General features: G+C 44.1%; 1 protein-coding gene across 16 annotated transcripts in view; it reads right to left on the minus strand.

Annotated features, from left to right (window-relative positions):
- The window catches only part of LOC144682644 (LIM domain-binding protein 2), a 607375-nt gene that overhangs the window by 84453 nt on the left and 505662 nt on the right, over positions 1-17260 (minus strand). For all 16 annotated transcript variants that reach the window (XM_078545304.1, XM_078545294.1, XM_078545256.1 and 13 more), the window contains 2 exons: positions 11984-12156; positions 1247-1369 (listed from right to left, as the gene is read on the minus strand). In XM_078545304.1, the coding sequence (XP_078401430.1) occupies positions 1247-1369; positions 11984-12156 (296 nt within the window). The remainder of the gene's footprint in view (positions 1-1246; positions 1370-11983; positions 12157-17260) is intronic.

Raw genomic sequence — 17260 nt, forward strand, 5'->3', positions numbered from 1 at the left:
CTTACAGAGGGGCTCGAATGCACAATTTTCTGACTTCGAGGCAAGAGTACCACCACTACCGCTGAATGAGAATGTCAGCCATGGTTCACTTGCAATTCAGTAACCACATGTTTCCACAAATGAATACAATATTAACACTCAGAGCACGAACAGAGAAAGAAACAAATTTACAGGTGAACTTATCCACCAATGACATAAATAACACTTGACAGGCATCAAAATAATGGTGGCAACTTTTTCACATCTCAGATTTTCACAACTGCACAGATTTTTTTCTGATATTCAAAATGGATGACCATGATTCATTGCAACCAAACATCCCAAGCATTCAACCTGTACACGGCAGAAACTTCCTTTAAAAGGCTTTTGTATAAACCTACAAGAGCTGAGGAAATGAAAACACATATTTCTAAATTAGTGACATTGTAATGAAAAGGGGGCATTTCCAAATGGATCTCTTATTCTGAATAAACAAAATCCAAGTAATAATTGGAAATATATTTTGTTCACAAATAAGTATTTTTGGCACCCTTTTGTGCAGGAATGGTTTGGGGAGCAATGGGGAAGAGAAAGCAGAATCAGGTAACATTATTTGGCAGGAATTAACAAGGTACAAATGCAATTGGTCTGCTTCCTCACATTGTGTACTGACAAACAAACAAATAAAACTGATTTAGCAAATGCTTTTCCATGAGATGGAGGTGTCCTTTAAACATATAATCACCCGTAACAAAAGTATTACAGGCAGAATATTTAGGTGAAATTTATTTGATCTCTACTCCCGAGTTTGATTGCAGCTCACTCAATAGCTTTGTCATTAGGCAATCAGCACTCGTCGAGTTACAAACACGTGAACCAAACAAAATTATGTGCTAAATTATAATCAGTTCCAATGTGTAAAGACATACTATATGAAAAAAGGTTTACATTTATGTAGCGCCTTTCACTACCTCAGGCCATCCCAAAGTGCTTTACAGTTAGGTACTTTTGAAGTGTAAAGCTGGCATGTTGGCATTGTAGTGTTTTTCTTAAATTACACCTATTTTACTTTCTATTTTTTTCCACATTTTGTTAAGTCCAGAAACCATTGTAAAACATCAAGTGATGCCCCTGTGTTATTGGTAATAAGGTATAAGGATTCTGACTTGTGTACATTTAAGGGGTTGCACAAAAGTATTTATAAGTCAGGCATTTGACAGAAAAGTGGCATTTGGCTTTTTAGGAGGAATGAAAGAATGTTACTTACATGCATGGCAAGAATGCTGCGTGGGACTAACTCCCGGTAGTGCCGTATGGTAAAGTGCCATGTCTTTATTCTCATCAGATCATCAAATGTAAACTCCAGAATCAACCTCCCTTCGGTACAAACCTATCAGATTGGCAACAAGGATTTAAAAGGAAGGAAAGAAGGAGTTAGGAATAAGAAAAATCACACAAATGAGCACTTTTCCAACAAAGTAAAGGAATGGATAAATGTTACATTTAGCCTTAAAATCATGAGCTTTCTCACCAAACTTTGACATATTTATGTACTTTGCAGCTTTTCTCTCTCATCATGTTCTTAAAAGGTATCTTTGATATTAGAGGACTGCAATTAAGAAAACATTTGCAGTTTTGTGCAATTCCTGTTACGGTTCTCTGAGCTGTGACATTTTATTACCATGGCAACAGGAACCAGCTGATTAGTTGGCATGGCAACCAGAAAGATCTAATTCCAGCAGACACGTTATAATCAATGCTCCCAGCACAGATGGTCTCTAGAGGATCAACAAGAAAGAGTCTAGCAAGCGTTCAGCACATCACATGGCACTACTACACAGCACCAGAAAACTTAAGTTTTTTTAAATCTCAGTTTTTAACACTTTCTGTCAAAGTATTATTTTTTTGAGTGAATTTGTGCCTCAGCAGTGGAAAATTTTCTTATTTCAGGTATCCTGTATTGTCATATGCTGTAGGATTGCGCGTAATACCTTTAAATGCAAAATAAATCTCCCTCTGCTTTGCTCCAACACGCTCCCTTAGTTCCAAACTTAGCTAAGCTCATCTGGTGGACTAATTGACAATTTAAGTTTCCATACCATACATCCTTGTGGGCTCTCTGAGATAGCCAAGCTCATGTTAATTAGGGACAGTTTGTGTCTTGGATTTACAAACTCTAAAAGAGGTGAGACTGTTTGAAACTATTCCACATTGGAAATTTATATTCAAGAAATAGAAGACTTTATTTTCATCAATCTGGGCTGGATCCAAGCAGAAATACTAGATGTGAAAGGGCACTGAATGGATTCTACTACTTTGTTTTTCTCCCTTTCTAAATAAAGAACTGATGAATTATGGTTAAATGTATTTATTTTTGCCTATTTTCACCCATCCTTCCCTGAAGATGCTGACTATTTCTGGAGGAATAATTCCACAAGCAACCGGTAGCCCTTTAGTAGCTCACCTGAGTAGCCACTCCACATGCATGAGGCCTGATTCATGCATGGATTCATAGCTGAATCTGATTCTGTTCATACATTCACACTTTCCTGCAGTGGACACTGGTTAAGAATTGCATGTGGGGATAAAGGCTAATTTTCCCTTCCTTGATCCAGGGACTTTTGCCCAATTTATATCACCGCAACTGAGACAGCTAATTTCATACAGATGGGGACTCAAAGCTGGGATCTTCTAATCTGTATGACTTGATGCAGCCCTGGGCAGCACCTTTAGTCACATTCCTAATGGGGGAGCTTAAATCTAAATTGCTCTTATCTCTGAGTCCAAACATTTTAAATATTATGTCATATTTCACTGTAAAAATGCCCAGTTCTTTTTTAATTATTTTAACAAGTGTGGACTGTATTGTCTGCATTCCTAAGAGTCTCCAAACTGCATTGAAAACTTTTTTAGGTTGCCCATCCTTCTAAATTAACCAGTTTCATATGCTCTCATAGATCTTTTGAGGGCAGCTCAGTGTGACCTGTCTGCTGACTGTTCTTTGCCAATTGCAAGGATGTGCTTAACTATCACAGAGTACTTTTCCAGAATTATCGACCCTGAAAATTTGTAATGCAGGGAAGGAGAGAGGAACAATAGACTAGTGCACATGCACGCCATATTGCAGGCCCTGTAATAAAAACATTTTCATACATCTAAACTTGTGCACAAAACTGAGATCCTTAGTTTACAATATAACTCAAGATTGCTAAACTGAGAATTGAAACCCATTTAGATGTGGATTAATTAACATCCAAAATCCACAATGTCCACCATGTTAAAGGCGAAGGACAGCAGGCACATGGGAACACACTACCACCAAACCCCTCCAAATTCCACAACACATTGGCCTGAAATATATTGTTGCAGCTCCTTCATCATCATTGGGTCAAAATCCTGGAACTCCCTACCTAACAGCATAATGGAGGTGCCTAAAGATTTGCCATTCTGGACTGCAACAGTGTAAGAAGACGGCTTACCACAACCTTCTCAAGGGCAATTAGTGACAGGCAATATATGCTGGCCTTGCCCGTGATGCCCTTATCCCATGAACGCATATAAGAATAAGTTGCTTTCATTTATTGGGTCTTACCAATCAACTTATTTATCGTTGTGGAGAATGTCAGTGAAATAGTGCACGGAACCGTCCCAGATTTGCACTAAGTGTGGTAGAGGGCTGCCGGCCACAATGGCGACTTATCACACCATATTGTCCCAAACCCGCTGCATTAATTATGTATTCCTGGGAAACACGCCATTTCCATGGTGGGTGGGCTCTAATTCGCCCGCCACGCCATCACCTGGCTGCTTCATCACGCCTAGCGCCACATGTAAAGTGCAGCTCCATGCACACCTCTGAATGCTTCCAGCCCAGGACTGCTGCACGGAAGACAAGCAAAAAGGCTGCAAGCCCACAGCTTCAGTGACACGTCCTTCGAGCACCTTTAAATGCTGTGGAGACCCGCTGTGGTGACCTCTGCCCCGGCTCTGGCTGCAGGATGGGCAGTTGCACCACCAATCCAGCATGGGAGGCGGCAGCAGCGGTGGTCAGCACCAATGCCCTGCAAAAGAGGACCGCCACCCAGGGCCGCTACAGGATGAATGGTCTCATCTGTTTTGCCAGGGTAAGTTATCTTTTCATCACTCTCAACTCACACACTCATAAACCCATCACACATCCACAGGGCCCTCACTCACTGCCAGTTCAAGGGGCATCACCACTCACTCTCTCACATGCCTTCATTGTCCTCATCCCCATCCATGGGACCACTCACCATCCACACGTCAGGCATACTTATCTGGCCTGGCGGGCGCCCCGCTTACACGCTCTCCATCTCTATTCGTGCAGGACAAGCTGGCACACAAGAAGAGAGAGAGGTCACGGACTGGTGGAGGAATGCCTGAAAGCAAGGTCCTCATCGATGTTGATAGGACATCAGACAGGGCCGTTCCTGTGCTGATAGTGAGGTCGGTGGTGCTCAACCAAGCGACGATCCAGCAATGCAACATCCATCAGACAACCATGCTGTGAGTGACGTGTCCTGTTTCACAGGCCACTGCCAGGCACTAATTATCTCTCCTTGCTTCCGCAGGCACATCTGGTAAACTGGCAAGAGGGTCCACGACCTCCAATCAAGCCCTGAGGGAAGCTCAAAAGAGGAGTCCACTGAAACCCTCCCTGAAGAGCCGTCACAGCGCTCACCCACAGCCTCCATCAGCGCAGAGACACACACCTTGGTGGGGCCTAGCTTTAGAGTAGTCTCGGGATCACAATCTGGTGAGCACGTTGCACTGTCTGATCCACAGCAGGTGGAGACTGGGACTTCCCTGGTGTCTGGCACTCGGAGGATGGCTGGAGGCCAGAAATTTTCTGAGTCTGAGCCAGATGGCGAGTGTCTGGACTCAGTCATGTCACAGTTGCTGGAGCTGCAAAGGCAAGTTCGGGAACATCAGGAAGGGATGTCCGCTGCACTCCTCAGATTGCAAGGCATGATGGAGGAGTCTGCCCGCCTTCAGGCTGAGGTGATAGCACTGGCATGTCAACGCACCGAGGTCAATACTGGTAGCATGGCGGCCACCATAGAGACCTGGGTCTGCACGGGCCAAACTCCATCGCCAATGCCACAGTTGGCCTCCAACAGTTTGTACGCGAGAGGGGTGCGGGGCAGGTTGATCTCACTCCAGCTACCCCTACTGCTCAAGGAGCCAGCCAGGGCCCCCCTCTTGGGCACCCATAGGAGGAAGGAACAGCAGCTGCACACCTCAGGGCCATCCACCCAGGTGACTTCAGGAGTGTCCGGCCCATCCAAATCCCCTCTTCCTGTGACCTCAGCAGCTCCTGCTCCACAGGCCGAAGTGGGTGACAATGCCACACAGCAGGACCCCAAAAGCAGGCCGGGGCCCTCCAGGTCTCGGCCCTCTAGAGGATGCCCACCAAGGTCATCACAGACACGGTGTAGCAGTCAGCAGGCTGCCTTCAAGTCCACTGTGGATGTCCAGGGAGCACCAAGATGTTTAGGAAGGTTAAGAAGATGTAGTTGCACAGCCTGGGCACAGGTATTAATCACTTGTACATCCTGTTCACTATTGTAAATAACTCCTCAGATTGTCACCCCGCCTATGGCTCCTTGTTCTGATGAAGTGTTCGTGTCACTCAGATGTGAAACCTTTCTGCACAACATAAAGTCCAGGACCTCTTCCCTTTGCCTTGTGCAGCCTTCAGACCAAAGTGATGGTCTGGCCTCACACTCCCTGGACACATTACTGACACCTGCACCTCGATGGTGCTTGTCAGTGCTGCCAGAATGTAGTGGGCAGGCGTCACAGAGTTCCCTCATTCTCTCTGTGTGCTCCCAGCACCTTTAAGGTGGGGCTGGCCCCCATCTCTTCAACATCTGTGACCAGTGATGCTGTGCTCCTGAAGGGTTCAGGTGCTGAAGGCAGACAAAGGATCAGGTGCTTTTAAAGTTTCAAGACTGCATCTCCATGATATGACCCAGATCACAGAGCGTGGGTGAGCTGCCCTCGGCCAGACAGGAGTCAGACATTCTCAGAGGCTATGTGAAGGTCTATGGAGTGTCCTCACTGCATGTTGTCATCACCCTCCTGTGATCAAGCAACTATTAGGGCCGCCGCTGCGCCTCCATGACAGGAGCATTCTCACAGAGAGTATGTATGTGCATTGCCATAAGCCAGGCTGGAGTCAAACGTTCATAGATGCAATGTGAGGATCTACAGGGTCACCTCACTGCATGTCATCATCATCCTCCACAAATCTAGCAGCTATGAGGGCCTCCCGAGTGCGCCAACTCGTCTGGCCAGTGCAAGGGCCTCATCGCCGTCATCATCACTTTCAAGGACCTTATCACCTTCATCACCATCGATGTCCTCCTAATCAGCGGAGACCTCCAGCTCCTCCATCTGCTCGTCAGCCAGCTCCTCTCTCCATTGCAGCACCAGGTTGTGAAGGGCGCAGCAGGCGACGATGATGCATGACACCCTCTGTGGACTATATTGCAGGGCTCCACCAGGCCAGTCCACACACTGGAACCTCATCTTCAGCATCCCAATGGTCTGCTCCACCAAGGTGCAAGTTACAGCATGAGCCACATTATATCGTCGCTCTGCTGCAGTCTGAGGCTGCCACATGGGTGTCATCAGGCACGGCCTCTATGGGTAGCCCTTGTCCCCAAGGAGCCAACCCTGCAGCTTCTGTGGATCCTGGATGACATCAGGGATCTGTGACCGACTGAGAATGTAGAAGTCATGGACACTCCCTGGAAACCATGCGCAGACCTGCAGGATACGTTTGTGGTGGTTGCACACCAGCTGCACATTCAGCGAATGGAAGCCCTTGCGGTTGACATAGTTGACCACTTGTTGCGACCAGAGGTCTGAGCGCCATGTGAGTACAGTTAACGGCACCCTGCACCTGTGCGGAACCCGGGATCTGGGCAAATCCAATCGCTCTTGCATCCTGGCTCTCTTGGTCCAAAGTTATGTGCCCTCGCAAAGATGGCAACCATGACCTCATGAATGCATTTGTGGGTGGAGGCTTGTGATATCCCACAGAGGTCACCTGTGGAGCCCTGAAAGGAGCCACTGGTGTAGAAATTAAGCACCATCATAACTTTTGCAGCCATTTTTGCAGTGGATGCCCTCCATGTCCCCTTGGCGTCAAATCCTGCAGTAGCTGGCAGATATGACCGACCAGTTCCATAGATATGTGCAGTCTTTGGCGACACTGGTTCTCGGTCATCTGCAGGAATGAAAGCCGGTGTCTACAGACCCTGTGTCTAGTCAGACACTAACCAATGACGGCTCACTGTGGCTCTTCAGCAGCGTCTGCGGGAGCCCCAGCCACCCCTTCTTCCAGGGGGTGCTGCTCCTCCCTCTGCCCAGTCAGGCGCCTCTGTCACTCTCTTCTCTGTTGTCTCCGCGCCCTGTACGCCATGAGGCAAACAGCTAGCTCACCATACTCCATGCTCTTGATGTACTCCTCCTGCAACATGAAAGAGAGAGACGCCTGAGTTAGCTTGGGCATACTAAGAATGTCTTCTGGTTAAGTCTGAAGGCCCCTTAACGTATCCCGGAGAGTGCTGGCCACCACTTAAATGGCAAGTGTTGAGTGCGCTGCATGTCTTCCCAAAACCCCAGCCAATTCCGCCCCACTCCACCTGATCAATTGGAGGCAGCTTTTCCCACTGGACTGCATGGTGTGTTCTCAGCTCAGGCGTAGGCATTCTCTTAACCCACACTGCAAGGCTGCACTGTTAGCTTGAACCATGGGGGAGACAGGTCCAAAGTGGGATGAAAACATTACAAGGGGCTGTGAGCACCTCTACCAGTGGCTGCTCCATGGCCAGCTTTAGCGAGCAGATTGTACAACTTGCCCAGTTGTCCAACTGTTCTGCAATCCACTAAAATGCTCATTAGTTTGCAGTCTGTGCCCAAGGGATGAAAAGTTCTGGAGCACTTGGTGGCACTTTGATGCCTCTGCGTTGCTTGAGTGGGCAGATAAGTTGGAGTCCTGACTCCTCGCATGTTAATGTGGCTGCGTCTGAAGAGTCTCAGCTGCAGAAGAATGGTCACTTTATACAAGGCTTCCCTAATGCATGGCCGCTTCCTTCCACCCAACCCCGCTACCTTCAACCGTAGGGCAGTCCTTGCCCCCATGCCTCCAACAGGCCTCAAGCTTGAAGTCCAACAGGCAACCTGGGCGAGCTCTGCACAACGTTACTGTGTGCTCACCTCCGAGTTCACCTCAAAGTGCAGCCCGCCAAAGGCACACCTTTTATTTGCTGTTGTGAAACACGTCAGCGTACGTGGCCAGGTGATCCAGCAGGGAGGGAAGGATTCCGGTGGGCTGGCCTTATAATGATGTGCAGATGTATTACAATGAGGTTCCCAACGTCCAATGGCGGGAAACGTGGGCTGCCATCGATGGGCTCTGCGGACGATCGCAGACTGGTTTCACGATGTCATGAAACTGATTTTTGGCCTTCTCACCATATTGTCCGCTCAAGCCACCGAGCACGCCCAATGCCAGCGGGCACGGACGATTCCGCCGAATAGGTGCTAGAAATAGTAAACAAATTGACACAGATCCCAGTGACACTGATCAAAAGATTAGTGGTGGCTTTGGCATGCAATCCACTGAAATACTTAATTGCAGGGCTTAACGGGGGAGCCTTGCAAGCATTGTTTAAACAATGAAGTAGTGATTATTAAATTAAACTAATTAATTGGTGTGAATTGTTACAATTTCTAGTTCTTATTTTCTCATAGTTTGTAACAAGAACATAATTCATAAATACATTCCATCATTTCAACTGATAAGGGGAAATGACACTTTCTATATTTGTGAAAAATCAGTTCCACATATCATGTCCTCCACAGTGAGAGGCACACAACCAATATCAATTTAATTGGCGAATGCCACTTTGTGGCACTTTAAGCATGCAACATTTTAAGCATGAATGATAAATAATTTAGGTAGTACAGTTTTCTCACCTGAAGATGAAGAAAGGATAGTCATCAATAATTTAAATACATAACAAACACCTTTGACGCTATGCAATTCTATTATTCTATGCCCAAAAATAACCAAAGATTGATTTTAAAATGATTAATTAAAATTGTTACTTAAATATCAGCAAAAAATTATTCTATACTATTTTAGTAGCAAGGAGAAAATTATGCTAATGATGCATTTGTTACTATCTCTGATAAGGACGGCCTTGTAAAATTTACAGGTCCAACTTGCAACATTCCTTTAAACTTTCCTCCAAACAGCCACAAAATATTTTAAAAAGGCTCTTGAGTATTTCTGAAAATGAAATTTCTATAGAACTAATGCACAGAAATCGCATCAAAATTAAGGATGTAGCTAGATTTTTAAAAATTATGTTGACTTTTATCTACCAAAAAGGCAACGATAATTTATTTGATCAGTCGGATTGTGTGCAGAACAAGATAAAAAGTGTTCCCTTTGACACTGTCTGCCATGGTGTCAAGCCATACACAGAGCAAACGAGTCCTGGATTTAATTCAGTGACTGTGTTGAATTAGCTGGTCTTCTCAACCAATGCCCGTACGCACACAGTTTTCAGCAGCAGTTGCAGAATTATGTTCAGCAGTGGAAAGCCCGCTAAGCTTTCCTCTCTTTAGCCCAGGGATGCTGAGGCTAAAGCTCATCTCTTAACTTGTATCCTTGCTCCAATCAGCTAGCTCACACAGAGCAGCAACTGAAGTTGTCGTCTTCTGTTTGATATTTTTTAGCGCCACATCATATCATACATTTACTGAGAACCCACTGCGAGTGCTACACATTTTTTTATTCAACCAACATTTGTAACAAGAAAAGTTTCATGATCATTATGTTAGTGAAGAACATGTACAAAAACAAACATTTCTTGATTTTCAGAATGTGGTGTGTTTGGTAACGATGTGAAAATATTGTGACATTTTTCAAACAATTAAAAGGATTACTTAAATTAATGATTTTATCTTATGTCAGCTTTAATGGGATGTCCATGTAAAGCAGTAGGATATAAAATAACACGATCTAGCTGTTTAGCATAAAATAGCACATTTTAAAACATTTTACCAAGTGGATATATTTCTAGAGTCCAAAAATACAAAAAAAAAATGCAAAGATATTGCATACTTGTGCAAAAAGTAACTGCTCTTCATAGCAGTGGCTGGACATTTTAAATATAATCACTTTTTCTAGGCTCGGTTTTGGTGGTTTTCTAAGAAGTTAGACTGACCTGCTTTCCTTGACCATGCAGATGTGGGCAGAGTTAATCAGGGTGTCAGAGAAGAAAAGGGTAACATTTTTTAAAAGCATTATAGCCAAGCTAATACCTAATTTAAATCACTTGAGATATAAGGAGAGAATGAGTCTCAAAAAAATAATATTCAAACGTTCAGGATGCTTAAGGGAATAGAGAAATTTAACCCCAATAATATATTCAAAGTTGCCACAAACTCTAGAGCCTGGGGCACATCTCCAGCTTAGAAAAAGGAAGGCACACAGGGAATTGAAGATTTAATTAATTTATGCAGAGTAGTGAACATGTGAAATGAAGTTTGTAAATTGGAAGCAGAGCAGAGAATGTGGAAAATTTTAAGGGAGAATTGGGTAGATATTTAAAGGAGTCGGCAATCAAGAGGCATTCGTTTTTTACAACTGAGCTGACATGTACTTTCCTACATGCAAGATTCTACTATTCACCTTCACATATTTTGGTTTGATTTTGCCATTTAAAAATTTTATGCCGGCATCTGCTGCTCAAAACAAAAAAAATGTTTGCTGTACAGCAAGGCTTTGCTGGAACTTTCCACAGGAATAAGTAGAAAATAATTAGGCTGAAGTAATCCTCCCTTTCCCTTGCATTACTTCATGGCCTGTTAAACAGCAGGAAGCGCAGAGGCCTGGGAACAAGCCCCCCCAACCAACCTCTCAGCCCCCCTCCCCCCCAACCAACCATCTAGTTCAGCTTGGGAAGAAAATATTTTCTGCTCATGCCAAGAGCATGAGGGTCAAATTTCCACTTTTAAGCACAACCGGCAATCCGAGGGGTAAATGCGCTAAAAATTGTGCTAGTTTTCCAAAGTGACGTTCTGGTTCAGGTTTCCACTCAAACTCATTTGCACAATCACAAACATAAACTCTTCCATCAGTCAGGGCGATCTGCAGCATTTTAGTAGTTAACTGTTTTTTCACCCCTTATATTAAAAAAATATTCCCTGGTATCGTTCAGAGTGCAGTTTTATTAATACAACCAAAAATATGTTTATCACAAAAAAAATAAGAGCATCCAGTCACCATCTGTGTGTAACCTCACTTTAACTAAATGAAAATTACTTAAGAAATTGCACAGAACCATTTTCTCATTATATTAGCGTACAATTGTCAGTTTGTTTTAAAAGGTGTATTAATGGCCTTGTGCCTTAAAAAAGCTTAATTTTAAGAGGCTCTGAAAACAGGTACAATTATCATAAAGACACAAAGATCAATTTGATCTGGGGTGCGGCCAGTTTTGTTAGTGGGTCTGGGCTGCCAGTGCAATGTTTTTTAAACCAGTGCAAAAATTGCAGAAACTGTATTTGCATGTAGGTAACGTGATTGATATTCCTTGATCTTTTGTGATAGCTTGACCAATTTTGGGCAAATTATGCCGGAAAAATCAGCCTAGAAAACTCTATCCTCATGTTTGTTTCTAAGTTGTTTGGATACAGAGCAACGGTCCGTAAATGAAGTTGAAGTGTGGATCAGCCATGATTTAATTAAATTTTGTTTTCCTGCTACCACTGCACAATGACATGGATTATCTGGTTCAATATAAATTCAGTGTGACCTCCTCAGCATACCACATTAGTACCTGAAATGACAATTCACACAGGATATTCTGGATGGTTAATTTTTTATAATTCATCATCCTTTATATAATACCTTGTTTCTCCTACCTCCTCTTGACATTTTCCTTCTTTCTCTTACCTTTGTAAACATGGGTTTGCCATGCTGGGTGACCATAGTACACTGATCACAGTCTAGAGTGATAGATGAATTGTGGTAGGATTCCTTCGGGTGTTTAAGAACATAGTAAAGATCTGTAACTCCCCCCTCAAAGATTGTACTGAAATATCGAGGAATAAGGGTTCTTCCAATAGCTGTGCAAGAGAAAATCACAAAGAGAAGAGAATAAGTATGGATTCCCCTAGTCCTTGATTGCTTTCATATTTTCAAAATACAATATATATTAGCTAGGCTTTAAAAAATGTACGACACTGGCATATTATGCCTATCTGCATAAAAATCTCTCAGTAAAAGCAATACATAAGTCATCTTGGTTTCAAATTATAAAATAATACATGAAGGTGTAATATTTGCCCTTCATTTTGCAGTATGACTTTATTTAAAACATTGAAGTTCTATTAATTTCAATTATTATTTGCTCTGATTACTTACTTTTTTATATTATGCAAATGTCACAACTTACTATACTCTTGGAATGAGAGGTGATTATCACCTTACTATGAGATCTTGGCTGAATCCCAACACACAAAAAAGAAAAAATAGCTACAAATAGGTATTAACAATAGGGTCAAACATGTCACAGATCGTAGCAGAGTTCATAGTCGACCGAATCCCAACAATGTAATGAATTGTGAACATTCTTCTAAACAACAGCTTTTAAGAATACATCGTTTTCCATTTCTTCTCCCTATGTTTTAACCCATAGCATTTTCCACAATCATCATCATTTTGGGTACCATGAATGTAACAAATGTAGCAAATGTTAACAGGAAGAGATGTTTTCCAACATTGTGGTAGGCAAGGATTAAAGTTAGGTCAACTCATGAGGATAAGTTCTTCTGTTTTATAACAGTGTAGTAATGCTCTATGATTTATATTTCTGACTGGAGGCTACTGCTACTGAATGTTCTACGTGATGAGAGGTTTTCCAGAGAACATTTTACCATTCCTTAAGCTTTACAGAGAAAGATCATACAGATCATCCATGGCTCATGAGTCTTTCACACATGTAAAGGATTATTAACAATACAAGATCATATGTATGTAAGCACATCAGCACAATGGTCCCCTGTAGTATAATTGGAACAAGGGGCAAAACTTGGTTACTGAAGCTTTTGTCTTTTCTTTCAAATAGAGAGACACATACAGCATGTTTCTTCAAGAATGAATCACTACCAGGATCATCATCTTTGCCCTGTCATTCTGTCTTGCCGCAGAATAATGATGAGGCTACACAAAGTTGGCAGTTCTTGCCTATTAACTATTGACCTCCGGACATCTGGGATACTAATTTATTTTGCTGTAAAACATTCTTTTACACATCTCCACTTCTATTTCTGCCTTGCTCAGCTTCTTCTCCTGTGCATCATTTACCCCATCTTCTCTTTTCCTCTTTTCAAACTTGGGGATGTTCTGCACATGGGCCAAGATTCTTCAACCTCAACTTTTCAATTATAAAATATAATGTGGCATGGATTAGTTAGCAACTGCAGTTAGCCTATGGAACTATTCTTGCTGTGTACTCAAATAAATGGTTCAATGTGTCAAATTCTATCCATTACAACCCTTGCATAATGAATATTTGTTGTCATCTACCACTGTAGGAACCATATTTTGTGGCCCGCAACGAAGCGATGGCGCTTGCAGCTGACCTCAAAGAAAGCTGCCAGCAAAGATCTAGCGATCTCTGTGGCATGGGTTACCCCTTTCCCTATGATTGTTTGAATCTAGCACCAAGGGAATATCCAGACATTCAACACCAGTGATGCCGTAATGTTGGGAAAGCAGCCAATCACATTGAGGTATTCACACAGACAACAAATCCATAAGTAAATGCACTGATTATCCTTCATTTTTAATTAAATTTTGCAAAGACTAAATAAATGATTGAGACATACACATGGGATTAAGGTGAAAGTTGAAATATCATTAAAAACTTTAAAAAAAATACTTTAAAAATCTATAGATGTTAATCATAATGGAGAAATTTGCCATTCTACAAATGTAAAATTCCTTTTTCAGGGATCGAGAGCTTTCCCAGCAGTAATTATGAACTTCGTACAGTGTTAAAAACCCAATTGCATCTTATTTCACAAGGTGCAACTTTTTATTTGTGCAGTGACACAAATAGTGTAAAAGGGCACGTTCTTGTCAGTTCAGTGATATCTATTTGACTACAGACTGCAGGGACGTTAACACATCCTATTGAAAAGCACAGAATCACTGACAGAAATTTCTGGTTTCCCATGTTTAACAGGGTATGTGCAGGCCCCAGAAGTTTCCGTCAGTTTCAGAGGAGTAATGACGACAAACACTGGCAGTTTCGCGTTTATCACTGATGCAAATTTTTGACCTCTATATTTTCAGATTTGTATTCTTTTGCAGATATTGCCAAAGGATGTCCAATCCTGCTTAGGAATGATTCTGCAAATAAGAGTTTTAAAAAGCGAAAGCTGAGTAAAAACCCTATCACTGACTAAACTATGATAGAAATTCAATGATTCTTGTGAGGTACTGATAAGTTACATTCAGGCAGGTTTTCTCTTGTCCTGTTTTGAATTTTCAGAAAATTCAGCTTTCCAGCTTCAGATTATAATTGTTATCACTCCTCCATTTAGGTCTACTTTTATACCACCAGCAATTGTCTGATGTCAGAAATTAGCAATATGCTTAGTGTAAATATTGAATACATTTGTGCACATAAGCTTGAAATAGATAAAGGAATAGATTGATGCCACAAGTTTTATTTTACTGGAAACTGCTTAAGGTTTTGTTCCACTGCAATGATTATTCTCAGGTGATGACAGCTGCAGCTAGCCTAAAAAGGGGCTCATGCTCAGATGAGGCCTCTGCAAAAGTGTGAGAGCAACATATAGATCTTCTTCTTGAGTTCTCTGCCTGAATGCAGGCCCTTGGCGAGTACTTATTGAAACATGGCAAAGTGCCATGATTTTTTTTTTACAAGTAGGGCAAGGAGGCAGGCCCCGAGAGCACCTCAGCTGGAATGGGGATCAAACCCTGTGCTGTTGGCATTAAACTGATCCACACATTAGCCATCTAGCCAACTGATTTAAATGGTCCTCAATTGGTAAATACCTAAAACAAATAACCATACTAAAAAACTGTGTTGGGCTTTTCATTCAACTTTGCTTAATTAAGATGATTGCTGAAATACTTACGTTAATTAGTATGTGTAAGAAGAATAGGAGTTACTTTAGTGAACAACTTGATAGCCCCAATTGCCTGATAGGGAATTAAATGACATAGGGTGGAATTGTCCCAGATTTGCACTAACTGTGGTCGAGGACAGGCAGAACGACATTTTACCCGCCGGCCGCAATGGCAACTTTTCATGCCATATCGTCCCAAACCCACTGCATTAATTATGCATTCCTGGGAGCACGCCGTTTCCATGGTGGGCAGGCTCTCAAATCGCCCATCATGCCATCATCTTGCCACTTCACCACGACAGGAACCATATTTAAAGTCCAGCCGTGCACACACATCTTAGTGCTTCCAGCCCAGGGCTACTGCAGGGAAGATGTCCACAAAGGCAAAAAGACTGTCGCCCCCGGGTTTAATGGCGCATCAAGGGAATGCCTTTTGGATACCGTGGAGGCCTGCCGTGATGTCCTCTACCCCAGCTCTGGCCGTAGGAATGGGCAGCAGCGTCACGAATCGTGCTTGGGAGGCGGTGGCAGCAGTGGTCAGTGCCAACACTCTTCAAAAGAGGACAGCCACCCAATGCCGCAAGAGGATGAATGATCTCCTCCGTTGCATCAGGGTAAGTCACACTTCTCATCACTCTCAACTCACACACTCACAAACCCATCACACATCCACAGGGCTCTCACTCACTGCCGATCAAGGGACATCACCATTCACTCTCTCACACACACCTTCATTTATCTCATGCCATCCATGGGACCACTCACCACCCACACATGCCAGGCATACTAATCATCTGGCCTGGCAGGCGTCCTGCTTACACTCGCTCCAACTATACTCATGCCGGACAAGCTGGCACAGAACAAGAGGGAGAGGTCACAGACCGGTGCAGGGATGCCTGAAATCAAGGTCCTCACGAACTTTGAAGCAGAGCATCCAGCTGGCCGGCACCGATCTGGACCATTCCTGTGCTGATGGTGAGGTCGGCAGTGCTCAACCAAGTGAGGATCCAGCAGTGCAGCATCCATCAAATAACCATCCTGTGAGTGACATGTCCTGTTTCACAGGCCACTGCCTTGCACTAATTATCTCTCCTTGCTTCCGCAGGCACATCTAGGAAACAGCCGACAGAGTCCATGACCCAGAGCCTCCAATCAAGCCCTGAAGAAACTTCTGAAGAGGAATTTGAAGGCACCCTCCCTGAAGTCCAGTCACAGCGCTCACCCACACCCTCCACAAGCACAGAAACACACATCTCTGTGGGAACTGGCTTTACAGTAGCCCCGGAATCACAATCTGTTGAGCACATTGCACTGTCTGATCCACAGCAGGTGGCGACAGGGACTTCCCAGGTGTCCGGCACTCGGAGGACCGCTGGAGGCCGGAAATTTGTTGAGTCCGAGTCAGATGACGAGCCTCTGGACTCGGTCATGTCACAGTTGCTGGAACTGCAAAGGGAAGCTCGGGAACATCAGGAAGGGATGTCCGCTGCACTCCTCAGACTGCAAGGCACAATGGAGGAGTCTGTTCACCTTCAGGCTGAGGCGATAGCGCTGGCATGCCAACGCACTGAGGTCAACACTGGTAGGATGGTGGCTGCCATGGAGACCTGGATGTCGCTCCTGCACTGCTGCGCGGGCTCAACTCCATCGCTGATACCATAGTTATCCTCCAACAGTGTGTAAGCAGGAAGGGTGCAGGTCGATCTTACTCTAACTACCCCTTCTCCTCAAGGAGACAGCCAGGGGCCCTTGGGCACCCATTGGGAGGAGGATCAGCTGGTGTACCCTCCCTGCGGGGCCATCTATCAGGTGACTCCTGGAGCGCCCAGCCCATCCGACTCCCCTCTTCCTGTGACCTCAGCAGCTCCAGCTCCACAGGTCGAGGAGGGTGCTACTGCCACACAGCAGGACCCGAAAAGCAGGCCAGGGCCCTCCAGGTCTCAGCCCTCCAGAGGACGCTCGCCAAGGTCATCACAGACAGGGTGTAGCAGTCAGCAGGCTGTCTCCACCTCCGCTGTGGATGGCCAGGGAGCACCAAGACGTAGTAGCAGGGTTAGGAAGGTTAAGA

Source organism: Cetorhinus maximus, chromosome 1 (genome assembly GCF_964194155.1).
Source record: "Cetorhinus maximus chromosome 1, sCetMax3.hap1.1, whole genome shotgun sequence".
In the NCBI taxonomy this organism is placed as follows: domain Eukaryota; kingdom Metazoa; phylum Chordata; class Chondrichthyes; order Lamniformes; family Cetorhinidae; genus Cetorhinus; species Cetorhinus maximus.